Source organism: Pongo pygmaeus, chromosome 10, assembly GCF_028885625.2.
Source record: "Pongo pygmaeus isolate AG05252 chromosome 10, NHGRI_mPonPyg2-v2.0_pri, whole genome shotgun sequence".
Lineage (NCBI taxonomy): Eukaryota > Metazoa > Chordata > Mammalia > Primates > Hominidae > Pongo > Pongo pygmaeus.
The window spans coordinates 26,143,776-26,163,234 of NC_072383.2; the positions used below are offsets into that span (position 1 = coordinate 26,143,776).

Here is a 19,459-nt window from a genome sequence, read left to right on the forward strand (position 1 = left end):
TATGTGTTTAATACAGAAAAAATGGAATATACAAATAAAAAATGTAAAAAAAAAATCTAATAACACGAGCCAGTGACAATCATAAAAATTTTGTGATATATTCTTCAAGATGTATAATGTTATAGTGTTTATAACCCCTTATATAGTGTTGTAATCTGCTTTTTATTCATCATACAACATAGGTAACTTTCTGTGTGATATAATTATATACTCACATATCACCATTCTATGGTATTCTACTGGTTGAGTAGATATAAATTATTTAACCAATTCCTTGTATTCAATCATTTCAGGACGTTTTTGGTATTTTTCTGTTATAAACAATGCTCCAGTAAATATCCTTGTATATGCATCTGTGTGTATTTGTCCTTAGAGAAGTAGAATTCCAAAATTTCTTTGTGGGCAAACCTGGGGAGATATGAATTTTTTAAATCTATACCTAAGCAGACTTGTTAAAATATATTTTCTTAAGGAGAAATTTAATTGTGGTAGTAATTTTAGTCTGATCATTTGTTATACATTTTCACACCTTAGTTCCTTTTTAACCCCTCACTAGAGAATACTGTTATTCTTTGTTTCATTTTTACTAAAGTTATATATGCACATAGTTTTTTAAAAGGTCAGTCAGCTCTATAAGCCTTACTAATTTCCCATGATCCAGAGAAACAACTTTCAACTCTTTTGTCTTATTTGTTTTGTATTTGCATTCACATTTTTCAATAACATGCTCATGCTGCCATTTAGTGATTTATTTTCAGTTTTAGGTATTATCTGTTGCTCTTCCACTATGAAGATAAATATTTAGTTCTTTTATCAATCTCTGGCCCATCACACCTTTTCACTGTCAAGCTACTGTTGGCCACCCTGCTTTCCTGGCCAAGCTTATACTCCACAGTTCAACATAGTTTTCACTACCTTGCATGTGCCCTCATCACTTACCCCTTTCTTGCTTTGTCTTACTCATTTGGCGAATCTACAAGTAAATCTGCTTCTCCACCTCTCATGCCTGCATAGCTGGAAAATGTCACATTCCCATGCTGACCTGTTTCTCCTTGAATTCATGATCACAAACCTCAAGCGGGTCCTTAGGGCTTCCCCTCAATCACCCTCCTTCTCTTTTAAATATCAATTTTCCACCCTTTCCTTTCTCCTCAAACCACTGTCATGTCTTTCCCCATACTCTCTCTCAAACACAGGTAATGACTGCTTCCAACCTCACTGAGGAAACTGAGACAATCAAAGGAAACTGCCACAAAGCCTCCTGGCATGTGAATCCTTACACACTCCCCTGCTCTTGTTCCTAAAGATGTGTTGTCTCTAACCCTATCCAAGGCCAGCCTTCCCCGTTGTAGATGGGAGCCTTCCCCACTAATTTATTCAGAGTCATGGGACCAAATTCTCCTGACTTTTCTCCATTTACATTTTCTCCACTCTACTGAACCATTTCTATCAGCACACAAATAATATGTTGTTTCCTAGATGGGAATAATAACACAAAACAAACACAAAATAACTTTTTATCCTTTCTTTTCTGGCTACCACCCTGTTTCTCTGCTCCCATTTACAGCAAACCTCGACAGAATGGTACTCACTGTGTTCAGTCTCCCTCCTCCTACGTTCTCTCAAACCCACTCTGTATCAGCCTTTTGCTTCCACAAAGCAGATTTTTCCAAGGTCACTAGTGACCTCCACATTACCAAATTCAGTTTCTCAGTCCTCATCTGGCATGGCTGATGTCTTCCTCTTCCTGGAAATGCTTTCCTCACTTAGCTTCCAGGCACCACGTCCTCTGGCTTTTCTCTACATCACAGGCTGCTCCTTCCAGGCTTCCTGCAGTGCTACCCCTTCTCCTGGACCTCTGAATATTGAAGAGCCCCGGGACTCCACTCGTGCACATCTGATCTCCATGTGCACGCAATCCCCCTGTGATCCCGTACAGTCACCTGGGGACTCTCAAATTCATATGTTTAGCCTAACCCACTTCCCTGAGCTCCAGACCAGAGTATGCTACTGCTGACTCAACAATTCCACTTGGATGTTTGATAAACTCAAACCTAACATTCAAAACTGACTGTTCATGGTCCCCCCCGCCAAACCTACCCCATGCATAAGCTCCTTATTTCACTCAAGGGCAGCTCTGTCCTTTTAGTTGCTCAGGCCAAAATGGGGGCAGAGGGAGCTGGGGTAATTCTCAACACCTTTCTCTCTCACTTCACATTAAATCCTACAGAAAATCCTATTGACTGAATTGTCAGAATATATTCAGAATTCAACCATTTATTTCCCTTTCTACTGTTACCATCTTGATCTAAGCCTCCATTCTATTTTGCCCAGATTAATGCAATAGGTTCCTATATGGTCTCTCTGCTTCCATCCAATTCCAATCCCTCCTCCCAACATAGTCTGTTCTTAATAAAGGAGCCAGAGTAATCCTTTTAAAATTAGACTGTGTTACTTTTTGGTTCAACATCCTAAAGCTCCTCACTTTACTTGGGGTAAAACCCAATGTCTTACTGTGGTTTGAAAGGATGTGGTTTGAAAGGCGCAGTGACTCACGCCTGTAATTCTAGCACCTTGGGAGGCCAAGATGGGCAGATCACGAGGTCAGGAGTTTGAGACCAGCCTGGCCAACATGGTAAAACCCTGTCCCTACTAAAAATACAAAAATTAGCCAGGTGTGGTGGCACGCGCCTATAATCCCAGCTACTCGGGAGACTGAGGCAGGAGACTCACTTGAACCCGGGAGGCAGAGGTTGCAATGAGCCGAGATCGTGCCATTGCACTCCAGCCTGGGCAACAAGAGTGAGACTCCGTCTGAAAAAAAAAAAAAAGGGCAAAAGACTTCAATAGACATTTCTTCAAAGAAGATATACAAATGGTCAATAAGCAGGTAAAAAGATATTTAACATCCTTAAATGTATTAGGGAAGTACAAATCAAAACCACAATGAGATACCACTTCACACCCACTAGGATGGCTATGGTGAAAGAAGAAAGGAAGTAAGGAAGTTGGAAAGGAAGGAAGGAAGGAGGGAGGGAGGAAGCAAAGAAGGAATAGTGTTGGTGAGGATGTGGGGAGATTGCAAACACTGTACGTTGCTGGGAGATGTGAAATGGTCCAGCCACTGTGGACAACAGTTTGGTGGATCCTTAAAAGTTAAACATAGAATTACCATATGACTCAGCAATTTCATTCCTAGATGTGTACCCAAAAGAATTGAAAACAGGCACTCAGATACTTGTACAAAAATATTCATAGGACTATGAACATTTCAAATGTTTCACTGCGGTACTCCTAATGTCATTAGTTATAGGACTTTTATCTTAGAATATTAGAATCCCCAGAGAAAAACCTTCCAACTGCCTACCTTGAGGGTGTAACTCTGGCTGCCAGTGTTTGGAAGCTGGAAGGAGGAATAAGGCTGGATCTCAGTATTCAATATGCATATAAATTTTTGCTTAAATCTGTTGTTTTCAGCATGATAGATCTATCATCAACTATCTGTTCTTTCCCAATCCACAGAACCTCAAGTTAACTCTCTCTAGATATCCAACTGTATATAGTCTTTCACCAAAATAGTGGAGGGAAAATTGCTCTGCTGGCCAGAGTAAGGAAGGGGTCTCTGGACCTAATCGTTTTTTTTTTTTTTTTTTTTTACACAGACTTTCAACCATTTCTTCTGTTCACATACCCACCTTCAACCTTACTGAGGTGCAATGTAGGTTGCTTCTAGGCTTTTCTTACTGCCTTTTTTAGGGTTCAGCTTTTCCAGGTCTTAGTCATTTGCCACTAGTCCTTCTATCCAGCTTTCAAAGTCTTGTTGTCATATTCTCTTCTGTTTGCCCCTGTAGATGCATGTCTTTTTTTTTAAAAAAAATTTATTGCCATTTTAGTGAGATTTAGGAATGGAGTGAAGGTAAATGTGTTTAATCACCACCTTTTAATTGAGAGTAGTATTTTCAATGTAAATGTGCTCATTTTTCTCTTGCTAGGAAAGCCGGGTCAGTAAAGCAGTTGAAGTGATGATTCAGCATGTAGAAAACTTGAAGAGGATGTATGCCAAAGAGCATGCTGAATTAGAAGAACTGAAACAGGTTCTTCTGCAGAATGAAAGGTCTTTCAATCCTCTTGAAGATGACGGTAATAAAAGTTTATGATAGTAGTATTAGTTGTGTTTTTCTACATTCTCCTCTTTTTTGCTAAGTCTTATTATTACTTTAGTATAATAAAACTCTTAGGTTAAGTTTATATTAGAAAAATAATTCATTCCTGTTATTTATTCCTGTCAGAAAACAGGTTGGGACACATGAAGGATTCTTTAGTAATGACACCAAAAATTTATTAACTCAATTTAGATTACTGAGATGACAGAATATATTTAATCCAACTCATGAAGTTGACCTTACTGTTCCCCTATTTAGGATACATTAGAATTTCTCCACATGTAAAAAGTAAGGAGAAATAATTTAAATGGGTGCTGCCATCAGCAACGGTTTTGATTCCTCACGGAAGGAATGACCCTGGCACAGTAAGCTGATTGATGAACTGGAAAATAGAGAAACATATGAGGCCACGGGGAATAACATGGTTTCTATAAATCTTACAATAGTTTTATTTAAAATAAACAATATGAACTTTTCTGAGCAGAATTCTTATTTCAAGAATCTGTTTCCTGTTCTAGAACAGTAACCATATTTGATACTCTTCTGAACTGTACTTTTGGATTCCTTTCTCCAGCAGACACACATGTAGTGCCTACCCTGTGCTAGCTAGGCATTATGGCCATTGCAGTGACACAGAGGACTGTATTCCATTGGTTAAGATGGTAATTGTTATGAAGCATGAAATGAATGATAAACAGATATTTATATTGCTCGGTAGTCTCTAAAGTCTTAATATTTTCTGAATTTTGCTTTACCTTTAAAGAATTAAGACGTTGCTTTAACATAAATGGCATGTGTAATAGCTAAAATGTGTCAATGTGTTTTTCCTTTCAGATGACTGCCAAATTAAAAAACGTTCAGCTTCTCTAAACTCCAAGGTAATTACTAATTCACTTAACAAATGTCTAGCAAATACTTATAAGATGGCTTTAAAATGTTATTTGAAGTTTCAGGCCTTTACATGTAAATAACAAAATAGTGATTTTAATTCATATAGACGTATTTGTTTATCTAAGTATACTTTTATACTCTCTGCTATATTTTTGTATCAATTAAGTGTGCCTGGCAGCATGAAGAAAGTCAGTACAACAATGGTTTCTCTCTGTTGTGTAAAACTGAAGATGGAAGTGGGTAACCCGACAGTGGCACAGCAGCTTCACAAGATCCTGAGGGATCAGCCTACTTTCGTGCTGCCTCACTACCCTCAGCCCTTGGCCTCTGCCTCAGGGTCTAAGATGGCTACTTTAGATCCAGGCACCAAGCCCTCATCATTACATCATCTCATTCCAAGAAAAACAAAGAAGCAATGACAAGTGTTCCCTCTCCCTGTAAAGACACCCCCTAGAAGTCCAAAATAACATTTCTCTTTCCATTCTTTGTTACTAATGAGACTGGAAAATACAGTGTGTATCTGGGAGGCTGTATGCCTAGCTAAAAATCAGGAGGCTTATTACTAACTAAGAAGGAAGAATGTGATACTGAAGGTCAACTGGCAGGTTTTGCCACAGTGTAAAAATCAGGATTTCATAGATATACAGAATTTTTGAATAAGTGACTTTAAAATCATTCCATACAAACCCCTCTTTTTCAGATGAGGGAAGAGAAACACAGAAGTTAAGTGATCAGTTATGATCATGTATTGGTAGGAGCATGATTAGAAACCAAGTTTCTTGGGCTGCAGTTTCATATTCTTGATCCTCAACTAACCTATGAAATTAAATTAGGGATGATAGTTTAAGAAAACGATTCTCATGGAACCCCCTTAAATTAGTTTATTTATTACATGTTTAAAAAATTTATCCTGATGTACTTATTTAAACCTTAAGAACCACATAATACTATATAATGCTTTTCTGTACAAATCTCAAGAAACACTTTCATTCATTAAAACATCATGACAATCCTTAAATGTGTTAAATGGAAAAAAATGAAACCATGAACAAAAAAGCTATACAATGTAGGTGCATATTTATCTCCTCCTGAGTTGGGAGAAATCTTTCTAAGCGTAGAAGCAATGGTAGCAAAAGAGAAGAATAGATTTGGCTGGATTAACAATAAAAAATTTCTGCCAGAAATACGAAAATTCAATTTAGACAAAATTCAATATAAACAAAATTAATATAGACAAAGGTGGTCAACATAAACAGGTGGTTCTCAGAGAAGATAAATACATGATTATTTAACATAAAAAAGCAATGTTCAACATTTCTAGAAGACAAATAATTACAAACCTAAACAAGAAATCTTATATTTGTTACATTGACATAAATTATAATAATCCAACATTGAGTTAGGTGGAATATAAATTGGTAAAATATTTCTGGAAGACAATTTGGCCACAAGAGGACCCTTTAAGATATGTCTGTTTAACTCAGCTGTGGTCAAGTGCACGGATATGCATGTACAAGGATATTTATTGGTGTTGCATATAATGATAAATTATTGAGAGTTTTCTAAATGTACATTTTCTTCCTTCTGGTAGCCATCTTCTCTTCGAAGAGTGACTATCGCCTCTTTACCCAGAAATATTGGAAATGCAGGAATGGTAAGACAATTCCTAAGTGTTCTTAGTCAAAGGCAAGTTAATTTTCATATGACAGAAAATATAAACGTATATTTTATCATTTCTTTTAACATTCGAACTTCTAAAGGTGGCTGGGATGGAAAATAATGATCGATTCAGTAGGAGGTCAAGCAGTTGGTAAGTGTAATTTTATGGTTCCTCTTTGGGAACCTTACTATTTTATACTTGGGCTAACCTAAATGAGTGCTCAAATTAAGTGATATAGTAATGTTTGATTTGTACAAAGTGTAAACAGAATAATTATATAAATTGGTATCTAATTATGAAGTTTTTTATCATGAAGTAGGAGATCTGTGAATGTACCAAGAAAAAATAATTAGGACATATAATTTTGTATTGATTTAAGCAGTAGGAAATAAATTGATAATGGCTACAGATGTATTTGATTTGACAAGTGGCTATAATCATCTTTATTTAGGCGTATTTTGGGGTCAAAGCAGAGTGAACACCGTCCCTCATTACCTCGATTTATTAGCACCTATTCCTGGGCAGATGCTGAAGAAGAAAAATGTGAACTAAAGTAGGTGAAGCTCAGTGTGTTTATTAACCTGACATGAACTGGGGCATAAACAATGGGAATCACTTTTATTCCATGGAGATGAAATAATGCTGTATCATTAAAAAGATAATTCATTGTAAAACACTTTTATAATCTGTAAGGCACAATATAAATGTTATTTGTGAACATGAATACATTCATTCTCATAGCTCTCAGAACGGCATGGTTTGAGGTCTTAAGTTAGAAAAGACCCTGGAATTTGCCATATTTGTGAAGATAATGTTTTTCCTGTCCAGGTGTCTGTCTACAATGGGGAAAGGTCAATAAAGAGTCACAGCAGTAAAATGTCCATCTATTTATATATTTTTAAAAACACGAGATATATAACGTACATATTATATAACATGGGCACATATGTAACATGTATGTACATCTATCTTCCATTTATGTAAGTGAAGAGTAGAGGAAACATGAAATTCTGAATTGCTATCTCTGTATCTAGTAAACTAAACAAATATACTTCTATAGTGAAAGGTAGAGGGCAAGAAGGAGGGATATGCAGAAATGCTACCTCTGAGTCCTTGGGTGACATTAGAAAAAGTGCCTAACCTTACTTGGTCTCAGTTTTCTTTTTTTTTTTTTTTTTTTTGAGATGGAGTCTTGCTCTGTCGCCCAGGCTGGAGTGCAGTGGCGCGATGTCAGCTCACTGCAACCTCCACCTCCTGGGTTCACGCCATTCTCCTGCCTCAGCCTCCTGAGTAGCTGGGACTACAGGCGCCTGCCACCATGCCCGGCTAATTTTTTATATTTTTAGTAGAGACGGGTTTCACTGTGTTAGCCAGGATGGTCTCGATCTCCTGACCTTGTGATCCGCCCGCCTCGGCCCCACAAAGTGCTGGGATTACAGGCTTGAGCCACCGTGCCCGGCCTTCAGTTTTTATATCTGTTAAAGTGAGGGATCTTAAGGAGATGATTTTATGTTTATTTTATACATTCTCGTGAGTGCCTACCATGTGATGGACTCTCTGCTCAATTCTAAGGAATATAAAGATGAGCACGACATGGTGCAACCCTCAAATAATCTGTTTTGGTTTTTTTTTTTTTTAAGTCCTGGGAGCCTACTGCATGTGTTACAAATTCTTTTCAGATTTAGAGTTAACATAATGAATTTGAGCTGGTTCGAAAAAAAAAAATCAGTTCAAGAGTCTCCTTCAAAAGATTATCTAGTTTTTGCTTTTATGTTAGTATGGATGGTATGATTTCTACTGAGAAGTCTTTGTAAACAAGACTGAAACCTTGAGAATCTTATAGAAATGCAATGTAATTTATTCTGGCTTTTGGGTCTTGTTTTCTTTAAAAACTAAAGTCTATCATATTTATTTCCCATAGATGTTTGAATGACAAAAAAGTCTTTGAGACACATTTCCCTTTGGCAATTCTGAGGGTATTATGAGCTTGAGATTTCAAAATTCAAATCCAACTAGGAACTCATCAGCAAATAATAGTGGAACAATTATGTTTTGCTTAGGTGGAGGAACACCTCTTTAAATAATATGATTTGATTTAAAATGAAGTCAATCAATTGCTATTTCCCAGTTCACTGAATACTAATTTATTTTAACTAACCTTTTATTTTAACTAGTTTTATATTGAGAATATTTTCAAAAACACTTTTTAAATTATTAAGATTTTCAGAGAAAAAAAATAAACTCTGATGTTACTCCAAGTTAGCAGTGATTGGAAATCATACAGAGAAAGGAATAAAATCAATAATGATGAGAAAAGATTTTTACTAATGTTAAATAAAATTTAAAAGGAAGAAATATGGTGCCCACATGTTTTATATATACACATACACACATGCACACACACGCAGGTATATGTACACATCCATATACAAAATATATATACAACATAGACATACATATTTTATATATAAAAAAATATTATGGAATATGTGTGTATATATGTATACATATTATAAACTTTGTATAAGTATATATTAATATGCGTATATATCATATATAAATATGTGTATATATAGTATATATTTATATATGCTGCACTCCAGCCTAGGCAACAGAGTCAGACTCTGTCTCTTAAAACTATATATAATATATACATGTATTTATATATATGCACACATATAAAAATATATGTGTACATATATAATATAAAAATATGTGTATTATTAAATATGTATTATATATACATAATATATACATAATATATAAATATGTGTATATAATCTATAAATATGTGTATATATAATGTATATATTTTTAAGAGACAGAGTCTGACTCTGTTGCCTAGGCTGGAGTACAGTAGTGCAACCATAGCTCACTACAGCCTCTAACTCCAGGGCTCAAGCAATCCCTGGAGTCCTGAGATCCTTGGGAGGAGTCCCCTTCCTTGGCCTCCCAAAGTGCTGAGATTAAAGTGTTTAATAAAGTATGGTTAAACATGCACACACATACATATATATATATATATGGTTTTGGAAACAATCTGCCTCCCACCTTTTGTAACTATTAGGATTAAAGAAATGCATATATATGCAGAGAAAGAAATCATAGTAATAACATTGGTTAATGATGAGACTAACTTCTGAAAGTTCTTTTTAAATTTTCCCTTTTTGTATATACTTGGCTAATATTCTAACTAACTTTCTACACATTTATTATTTTTCTAAATAGAAGAACTTATTTTTTAATTAAATTTCTATAAAAGGTTTAAATTATAAATCTGGTGATTTGATTTTTAGAGTTAGATATTTATCGAGTTTCCCTAAAACAGAACAAATATTTGTGAGCCTCTTGAGTTACAGTAAGATTTAGCAATATTTTATGAATAATTATAGCATATTATCCTTAGTTTCAAATATTAAAAACATTTATTTACAGAACTAAAGATGACTCAGAGCCACCTGGAGAAGAACTAGTAGAAAGGACAAGGAAGCCAAGTCTTTCTGAAAAGAAAAATAATCCATCAAAGTGGGATGTCTCTTCAGTGTAAGTTATCTACTTGATACATCCTACCATTTTAGTGGAATGGGAGAGGGTGAGGCAGGGCTGACAGTATTAATCCTAATCGAATTACTAAAAGACATGCCAAATTGTTGTATTTAAGATGAATAAGAAACTTTGTATGTCAGGTTATCCTTGAACCTATGTTACCTATTTTGAGAGACAGACTACATTCACATAACTTTTACTGTAATATATTGTTATAAATTATTCTATTTTATGTTAGTTATTGTTCACCTTTTACTGTGCCTAATTTATAAATTCAATTTTGTTACAGGCATGTATCCACAGGAAAAAAACAGTATATACTGGGTTTAGTACTATTTTTGGCTTCAGGCATCCACTGGAGGTCTTGGAGCATATCCCACAAGAATAAAGCGGGACTACTGTACACGCACATAAGTACATACACAGACATCCACTCTACCCAGCAAATAACATTTTTGTTTCCACTGTAGGAATATGTTGCCTTACCTTACTGAAAGAATGAGATACTTGTATGTACTTATTAGAAGATACTGCCTACATCACGTAATTTTCAGATTCTCATCGTAGCACATCATTTCTTTAATCCTAATAGGTACAAAGGGTGGAAGGCAGATTGTTTCCAAAACCAAAATGATAAATCATAATATGTAGATTAAAAGGCACTTTTGGGGGTATGGAGGGCAGATCACCTGATTGGTGGTGTTAGCAAAAGGAATGTTTCGGAATGTTTCTAATGACAAATTACCGATTACCAAATTCTATTTGTGTTTTCCTTATAGTTATGACACAATAGCTTCCTGGGCAACAAATCTCAAGTCCTCCATCAGAAAGGCTAATAAGGCCCTCTGGCTCTCTATTGCATTCATTGTACTGTTTGCAGCTTTGATGAGCTTCCTCACAGGCCGATTATTCCAGAAGTCTGTAGATGCCGCTCCCACACAGGAAGAGGACTCATGGACGTCTCTAGAACATATTTTGTGGCCATTTACCAGACTCCGACACAATGGGCCACCACCAGTGTGACAGCAGGACATCCTAATATATGGATCTTGATTTTTAAGTTTCAGTATCGGAACTTTGTAAATTAGTAACTTTTAGCTGGGAAAGTATAGCATGAAACCAGAGGTTCTCAGAATGACTGTAAGATAGCTTACATTTCCTCTTTTTGCCTTTATCTCCCCAACTAAAATACAATGGGGAAGAAGTCTGCCTATGATCTTTGAAGGAGCTTTTTAAGGAAGAAATATTATATATTGTTTGTTAAAGTTTATTGAAATAAAGAATCATTTAAATCTTCATAGAGTGAAAGCTGAAATTCTTAACAGGCCAAGTATTCAAAGGAAAAAAAAATACTGTGTTTAAAATAAAACTTGAGTAGAAAATGCTGATTAGAAAATTTTAATAGTTGATTTGAAATGTATTCATTCACTCATTACATTCTGTTGCAGAAATACCTGTCTTTCACCATGCTTGGTTCTTCATACTTACAATACAGTTTGTAAGTGGAGGTTAGGAGTAGCTGAGCAATCTGGTAGACAGCAGCATGTGGCACACAGAGTTGACAAACTGACAGTTGGAACTCCTGACTTTCTCCATTGCTTCTTCAGAAGCAAAATCCTTCACCATGTGATATAAAGTAGAATGAAACTCAGTTTCTTCTTTAAGCGCTTCAGAAAATGCCTCACTCTCTTCCTTGATCTTCAGTCTTTGTGCTCTGTCACCACTAAACATTAAAAGGGCCCAATTAGGATTCTCAGTACATTCTTCAGTAAGGTGTTCCCTCACCTAAAAAAAAAAAAAAAAAAAAAGGAAATTCAAGCAAGTTGTTAATAATTCCTCTTCTATTCAGTATTTTGGTAGCAGATTATTATTTGAAGGGCTCAATTTATCCCCCAAAATTGCAAAGGTTAAAAGAAACAGTCTATGTGTTCCATTACTGGGTTTTGAAAAACCATCACACTGTTTGTTTATATTTTGGTGATTATGGAGCTTATCCACATGTATTAATTCATGCAACAAATATTTATTGAGTGCCTATCATGTGTGAGGTACTGTTCTAAGTGCTGGGGATATAACAGAGAAAGAAAACACAGAAGAAATATAGACATACAACATATATAAATAACAACTGCAGCAACAAAGCCCTGCCCTCAAGGAGCTTATATTTGAGTGGGGGAAACACACAATAAACAAGAGAAATAAATACGGTGGCTTGTTTAGGCCAAAATATTCATCAGCTTTTAGACTTTGATATGGTTACTACCACCTGATAACAAGAAGGCATCAGGAAGTTAAGTTGGAGGACTAACCCTCTCAGAGGAGAGGGCCTGTAAGTCACAGATATATTAATGTTAAAAGCCTCCATTTGTTCTCTTTTTTAAGAGATGGGGGTCTCACTCTGTTGTTCAGGCTCGGGTGCAGTGGTGTGATCATAGCTCACTTCAGCCTCAAATTCCTGGGCTCAAGCGATCCTTCCACCTCAGCCTCCCAAGTGGCTGGGATTACAGGTGTGAGCCACTGCACCCGGCAAGGCTTCCATTTGTTCTTGAGTCAATTTGTAAAGAGATACAAGGACTCTGGCCTGGCTTGAAGTCAAGAGCTTGGACAACAAAGGCATAAACTTTATATAATTTGGATTTATATTTTTGACAAAAAATTTGAATTTTTTTTTTTTGAGATGGAATTTTGCTCTTGTTGCCCAGGCTGGAGTGCAATGGCATGATTTTGGCTCACTACAACCTCCACCTCTCAGGTTCAAGCGATTCTCCTGCCTCAGCTTCCTGAGTAGCTGGGATTACAGGCATGCGCCACCACACTTGGCTAATTTTGTATTTTTGGTAGAAACGGGGTTTCACCATATTGGTCAGGCTGGTCTCGAACTCCTGACCTCAGGTGATCCGCCCGCCTCGGCCTCTCATAGTGCTGGGATTACAGGCGTGAGCCACCGTGCTTGGCCAAAAATTTGAAATTTTAAAATTCCGTATTGAATGTTAATTTTTTTAACTTTTCTAAGAGGGGAAGCCATGGTCTACATTCATTTAGTCTTTGAGTACTTTATCTTCTTTTGGAGGACAAAGTAGTTTTATGGGTTTCTACATATCATACCTTAAATACAACTTTTGTAGAATTACACAGTAGGTTCCACTTGCTCCAACCAAATGCAAAAGCAGAACTTAGTAGGGCCATCTGTCGATAAGCTTTCACTTCTACCAAAGGAACCTGTCAATATAAAAACAAATAGAATTGATCTTTGAGCCTCCCAACAAGTCTTCCTCCATCTTTGGCCTCCTTCAGTCTATTCTCAACACAGACGGATCCACTTAAAATTGCAAGTCAGAGTACATGACTCCTCTCTCAATACTGGCCAATGGCTTCCCTTTCTCTGAGAATAGAGTCCAAAGTTAACAAACGACTTGCACGGCCCTCTGACATCCCTACTCCCGACTCCACATATACCCCATTACCTGCTGACCTCTTTTTGTTCTCCCTTTGCTCTCTCAGTTCCAGGCCCCGTGGTTTCCATGGTGTTCCTCCAGTCCTCCAGCACACCAGGACACTCCCTCAGGGCTCTTGCTCCAGTTTACCAGGAAGCTGCTTCCCCAGATGTGCACATGACTAAAGTCCCCACCTTTGAGTTTCGCTCAAGTGTTATCTCTCATTGAGCTGCCCTCCCTGACACCCTATTTAATATGGGTGTCATATGGCCCCAGCCTCACTATTCCTGATCTACCTTTTCTTTTTTTCCATAGCACTTTTCACCTTTTTAACATACTAATCATTTATTTTTTAAATGTTTTCCTTCGACTGTGAAAGAAAACAAAGGTAAGGACCTTTGTTTCATTCACTGATATATCCTAATCATCTAAAATAGTGCCTAGCACACAGTGTTCAGAAAAAAATATTTCCTGGAGTAGAATATTCTGAAAGCATGAACAGAACACTACATTCAACATTGTAGAGTAACAGGCAATTTGAGTTACTAAAACCAAGGGTTTTTTTCCTATGCATATATGTACATACACTTATTTCTAAATATTATATAAATATCTACTTATATTGTCATTTTCTGATATATTCATAAATATTCTTGAGTATAGAACTCTTCTGCCTGCAAATTCACTTTTCATGATTAGAAGTTACTTTGTGTCTTCATATATCACAAATGTTTACTAAGCATCTACTATATTCTAGGACTATGCTAGATGCTAGAAGAATCAACATTCATTAAGAAATGACCCCCATCCTCAAGAAGCTCACAGTTTAACCTGGAAGGATCTTACTGAACTAAAGCCTTATGACAAACATGAAACAGTACACAGACGTGGAGGCTTTGCCAAGAAACTAAAGGAACTGGGTTTTGTACATTGGTGGTCCTTGTATTTTTAATTCTGCCTAATTTAACATGTTTGGGAAAGTGCAGTTATTTACTCTTTTAAGAAATCTTATATAATATCTAGTAATGCAAAACAAAAGTACATAAAATGAGAATTGCTTAAACTACCTTTGCACTAAACTGATCATCTATGGATATGCTCCATTTGTCAATATGAAGATCGTACTACAGGCTTACTTTCTTAGGGAAAATTATTAAACTTGAGAGAACCCTGGATTTCTGGTCTTTTCACTTATTTCTTTATAATACTGTATAAAGGAATATATAAAACACAGTGTATATAATATTAAATTATATAACATTTAATAATTGCTAACATTTTAAATGCCCACCACATTAAATTTGGAAAGATTCATTCTTGCCTTATTGTTTATAACAACATAAAAATGAGAGTGTCTAGTAGGAAAGATATTCAGTCCAGCTTCTTTCAAAGCAATAATGAAAGGAATAGGAGTCATCCAGGTTCCTTCCAAAATAGAGATGTGTTTCTTGTCTTTTAGTTTGATTGAAGATAACATGCAGAGGTTTTCCTAGTTTAAATAAGAAAAAAGAAGCTTTTATGTAAGTTAAATCATTACTTCAGTATCACTCCAGGTATAGCCTTTAGATGCTTTATACATTTTTAAAAGTCATCTATCACTCTATATGAGAAAGAATGCAGGGCAAGTATATCTTAAGCCTCATCTGAATGCTCTGACACAAAGTCCCCATGTTACGTTAAGCAGTTTACTAACTCTTTTTGGGCTTCATCAGAACAATCAAAGAATGGACTATAGCATCTCCCAAGCCTCCTATAAGTTATAATATAAGAATATGCATACGTTCACATTGAATTAAAATAGTTATTAGATAACAATTATGATTGTACTTTTAGGGATCATTCTTTTCACACCCATAAAAGTTAACATAATGAGGCAATATTATTATCCAGTTTTAGTCTCGCGCAAAGTGACAGTTTGAAGGTGTATAGAATTCATATCTGGTTTTTTTTTTTTTTTCGTGAGATGGAGTCTCCCTCTGTCGCCCAGGCTGGAGTGCAGTGGCGTGATCTTGGCTCACTGCAAGCTCTGCTTCCCAGGTTTACACCATTCTCCTGCTTCAGCCTCCCTAGTAGCTGGGACTACAGGCGCCCGCCACCACACCCGGCTAATTTTTTGTATTTTTAGTAGAGACAGGGTTTCACCATGTTAGCCAGGATGGTCTCGATCTCCTGACCTTGTGATCTGCCCGCCTCGGCCTCCTAAAGTGCTGGGATTACAGGCGTGAGCCACCGCAACTAGCCTACACATCTGTTTTTTTTTTAATGTTAATAATATATTTCATTTAACTCAATATATCTAAAATATTTCAATATGTAATCAGTATAGAAATTATTGAGAGTTTACATTCTTTTCTTCATACCAAGAACTCAAAATTTGTGTTTATTTTACAGTTAGAGCATGTGCTAATTTGGACTAGTCACATGCAGTAGCTACATATGGCTGGTAGCTACTGCCTTAGACAGCACAGATCTACTAACCTGAAAACGCACACTGAACAGTCTTGGGTGTTTCAATCGTCATATTAATAAGTGAACTTTGTGAAGATGCTTGTATTTTTCCATGAGTCTAGAGGAAGAATCTCTGCACAAGGGTCATCAGGGCTGCTGGAATGGTGCAGGGAAGCCTGAAAAGAGGCTCCAGCAATACAATCCCCTTATACAATCTCAGAAAGGTCACGTAACCTCCCAACCTCTATGGGCCTTAGTTTCTCTCTATATACAACAGGACGGTAGACCAGAAGCATTTTAAGGGCACTTGCGCACTAATAATTCTATGGTACTCCATCTCCCATTTCATCTAGTTTTTTATTGTTGCTGCTGTTGTTGTTGCTGTTGTTTTTGAGATGGAGTCTTGCTCTGTCGCCCAGACTGGAGTGCAGTGGCACAATCTTGGCTCACTGCAACCTCCGCCTCCTGAGTTCGAGCAATTCTTCTGCCTCAGCCTCCCGAGTAGCTGAGACTACAGGCGCGTGCCACCATGCCTGGCTAATTTTTGTATTATTAGTTGAGATGGGGTTTCACCATATTGGCCAGGCTGGTCTCAAACTCCTGACCTCACGATCCACCCACTTCAGCCTCCCACAGTGCTAGGATTACAGGCGTGAGCCACTGCGCCCAGCCCTCATCTAGTTTTAAAAGCAAAGTTTAATAATATTCTAGGCTTTCTGTACTCATAATGAATTCCAGGCTATCTCTGTTTTTAAAAACAACTTTTTAAGATATATTTTACATATCATAAAATTCACCTATTTCAAGTGTGTAATTCAATGATTTTTAGTAACTTTACAGAGTGGTACAACTATCCCCATAAATCCATTTTAGATCATTTTCATCCCTCCCAATAAGATCCCTCATGCTCATTTACAGTTAATCCCCACCCACTCTCAGCCCCACGCAACCACTAATCTACTTTTGTCTCCAAACATTACAGGCTATGTAATTTCTTTCTTTCTGGTTTTTTTTTTTTTTTTTTTTTTTTGAGACAGGGTTTCACTCTGTTGCCCAGGCTGTAGTGCAGTGGTGCGATCTCGGCTCATGGCAACCTCCCCCTCCCAGGTTCAAGCGATTCTCCTGCCTCAGCCTCCTGAGTAGCTGGGATTACAGGTGAGTGCCACCACACCTGGCTAATTTTTGTATTTTTAGTATGGCTTTACCATGTTGGCCAGGCTGGTCTTGAACTGCTGACCTCAGGTGATCGCCTGCCTTGGCCTCCCAAAGTGCTGGGATTCCAGGCGTGAGCCACTGCGCTCGGCCCAGGCTATATAATTTCTGACTGATGAGCAATAGGGGATCATTCAGAGAGAAACCAACCTCAAAAAGGATTTCAAATGGCTGGATGACAAAGATCACGTAGCCCCTTTAGGGTGGATCAAAAACTCAAATTCATACTGCAACCAGGGTTGTTGGTTCATCAGTTGATCTATCCCTAGTAACTTTAGGGTACAAATTTAAGTTTGAGCCTTGCTATTTACATGTTATTGCCTATTTAATTATTCAACTAATATTTCATTCAGAAATATAGCTCAAGGCACATTTTTAAGGTCATTATAAGACACTTATATTTCAATATATAAATCAGCAGCCACTGATTGCTTTTGACAAACCAGTATTCCATCAAAATGGTTTACCTCTGATACGACAGTACGTAACAGCTATAAGAGTAACTCACCTTAATTTGTATTTGAATCTCAGTAAATACTGTAGTCACAGTTAAAAGCACTTTATTTACATCAAGTGGTCTTAGTTCCCATGACTGGTACGGCATGTTAATATGAGCATCTTGAATCAAGGTAACAGGGCCAAAGGTGTCCAGGCTGAATGTTACAAGTCTTTCTTTTGGTTTGTAGGATACATTGCTGATGCCATCAGTTCTCCAATGTTTACCTTCATAATTAATGAAGAAAGTGACACTAGTTTCATTTTTTCCCTATTAAAAAAAGATAAATGAAACCACCGAAAAAATTGCTTTGTGTATAAATTGATCGTTCATATTTAGAATAGAAACTCAAAAGAAGGCCAACTTTGCTGAGAGATTTCCCCTGCCTACAGGATCAAGTCCCACCTCCTCAGCATAGTAAGACCTTCAGAATGAAACTTTGACTCACTTTCTTGGCTCCATCCCTCGCCACTTCTCAAGGGAAAAAGTTTTTCTCTTTTCAGCCCCACTTTTTTTCTTTCCCTAACAACACTGTATGTATACCTCTGGGCCTCGGCACATACAGTTCTTTCCTCCCACAATACTCTTCCCTAATCTTTCAGAGAAACTCTCTTCAGCTTCACTTTAAAATGACTTCAAAATTCATGTATTTTTTGTATACAATTCAATTATCTTTAATATACCCAGTTGTGCAACCATCACCACAATCCAGTTTTAGAACATTTTTATCCCCTCAGTAAGATCCTTATGTCCATTTACAGTTAATTCCCATTCCCACCTCCAGCCCCAGGCAACGATTAAGGTACTTCCTGTAGGTGGTCTTTTGTATCTCTTACAACTCAATAATAAAACACAACCTAAGTTAAAAGTGGGTAAATGATTTGAATAAACATTTCACCAAAGAAGAGATATGGAAGGCTAATAAGTACTTAAAAAGATGATCAACATTATTAGTAATTAGGGAAATAAATTAAAACCACAATGGAATACTACTTCACACCCACTAGAATGGCTATCATCAAAAAGATAAATAACAAATGTTATGAACAAACAGAAAACCTCAAATACAGCTGGCAGACATGAAAATGGTACGGCTACTTTGAAAAACAATTTGGCAGTTTCTTTGAAAGTTAAATATAAACTCAGCACTCAACCCAGCAATTCCACTCTTAGGTACATACTGAACTGAAAACATGTCCACACAGAGACTTGCATGCAAACATTCTCTTCATCTTTGAGGGCCCTGTTCAACATTCCAACCTGTGAGAAGCCTTCCAATACTCTAAAGATTGAGCCATCTGTGTCGTGCTCTACAGCACTTTACATCTATGCTAGCACCCTGCTATGTTGTATTACAATGTGGTGTTTTCCTGTCTGCCTCTCCTACAACTTTTGAAACTCCAAGAGGAAGAAACTATGCCTCATTTATCTCTGTATTTCTTTCTTTCTTTTTTTTTTTTTGGTTGAGGGGAGGGGTCATCTTTATAGGACAAATAAATGAACCACTTTCTTCCCAGATGCACTCTCCATTTCTACTTAGCTCTCTTTCCTGCTCTCGATTGGAGGGTTCTGTTGACTAGTTTTTACGCTTAAATTTCATATAATAAAT

General features: G+C 36.9%; 2 protein-coding genes across 14 annotated transcripts in view; one reads left to right on the forward strand and one right to left on the reverse strand.

Annotated features, from left to right (window-relative positions):
* The window catches only part of IRAG2 (inositol 1,4,5-triphosphate receptor associated 2), a 111,458-nt gene extending 99,864 nt beyond the window's left edge, over window positions 1–11,594 (forward strand). For all 3 annotated transcript variants that reach the window (XM_054443129.2, XM_054443130.2, XM_054443132.2), the window contains 7 exons: window positions 3,993–4,140; window positions 4,998–5,041; window positions 6,646–6,708; window positions 6,815–6,864; window positions 7,166–7,267; window positions 10,150–10,257; window positions 11,040–11,594. In XM_054443129.2, coding sequence (XP_054299104.1) covers window positions 3,993–4,140; window positions 4,998–5,041; window positions 6,646–6,708; window positions 6,815–6,864; window positions 7,166–7,267; window positions 10,150–10,257; window positions 11,040–11,283 — 759 coding nt within the window. In that variant the 3' untranslated portion in view covers window positions 11,284–11,594. The remainder of the gene's footprint in view (window positions 1–3,992; window positions 4,141–4,997; window positions 5,042–6,645; window positions 6,709–6,814; window positions 6,865–7,165; window positions 7,268–10,149; window positions 10,258–11,039) is intronic.
* A 48-nt stretch (window positions 11,595–11,642) lies between these two features.
* The window catches only part of DNAI7 (dynein axonemal intermediate chain 7), a 94,067-nt gene continuing 86,250 nt past the window's right edge, over window positions 11,643–19,459 (reverse strand). For 8 of the 11 annotated variants that reach the window (XM_054443136.2, XM_054443138.2, XM_054443137.2 and 5 more), the window contains 4 exons: window positions 17,863–18,077; window positions 15,016–15,183; window positions 13,366–13,479; window positions 11,643–12,045 (listed from right to left, as the gene is read on the reverse strand). In XM_054443136.2, the coding sequence (XP_054299111.1) occupies window positions 11,770–12,045; window positions 13,366–13,479; window positions 15,016–15,183; window positions 17,863–18,077 (773 nt within the window). In that variant the 3' untranslated portion in view covers window positions 11,643–11,769. The remainder of the gene's footprint in view (window positions 12,046–13,365; window positions 13,480–15,015; window positions 15,184–17,862; window positions 18,078–19,459) is intronic. The other 3 variants (XM_054443140.2, XM_054443139.2, XM_054443142.2) reach the window with 1 other exon arrangement.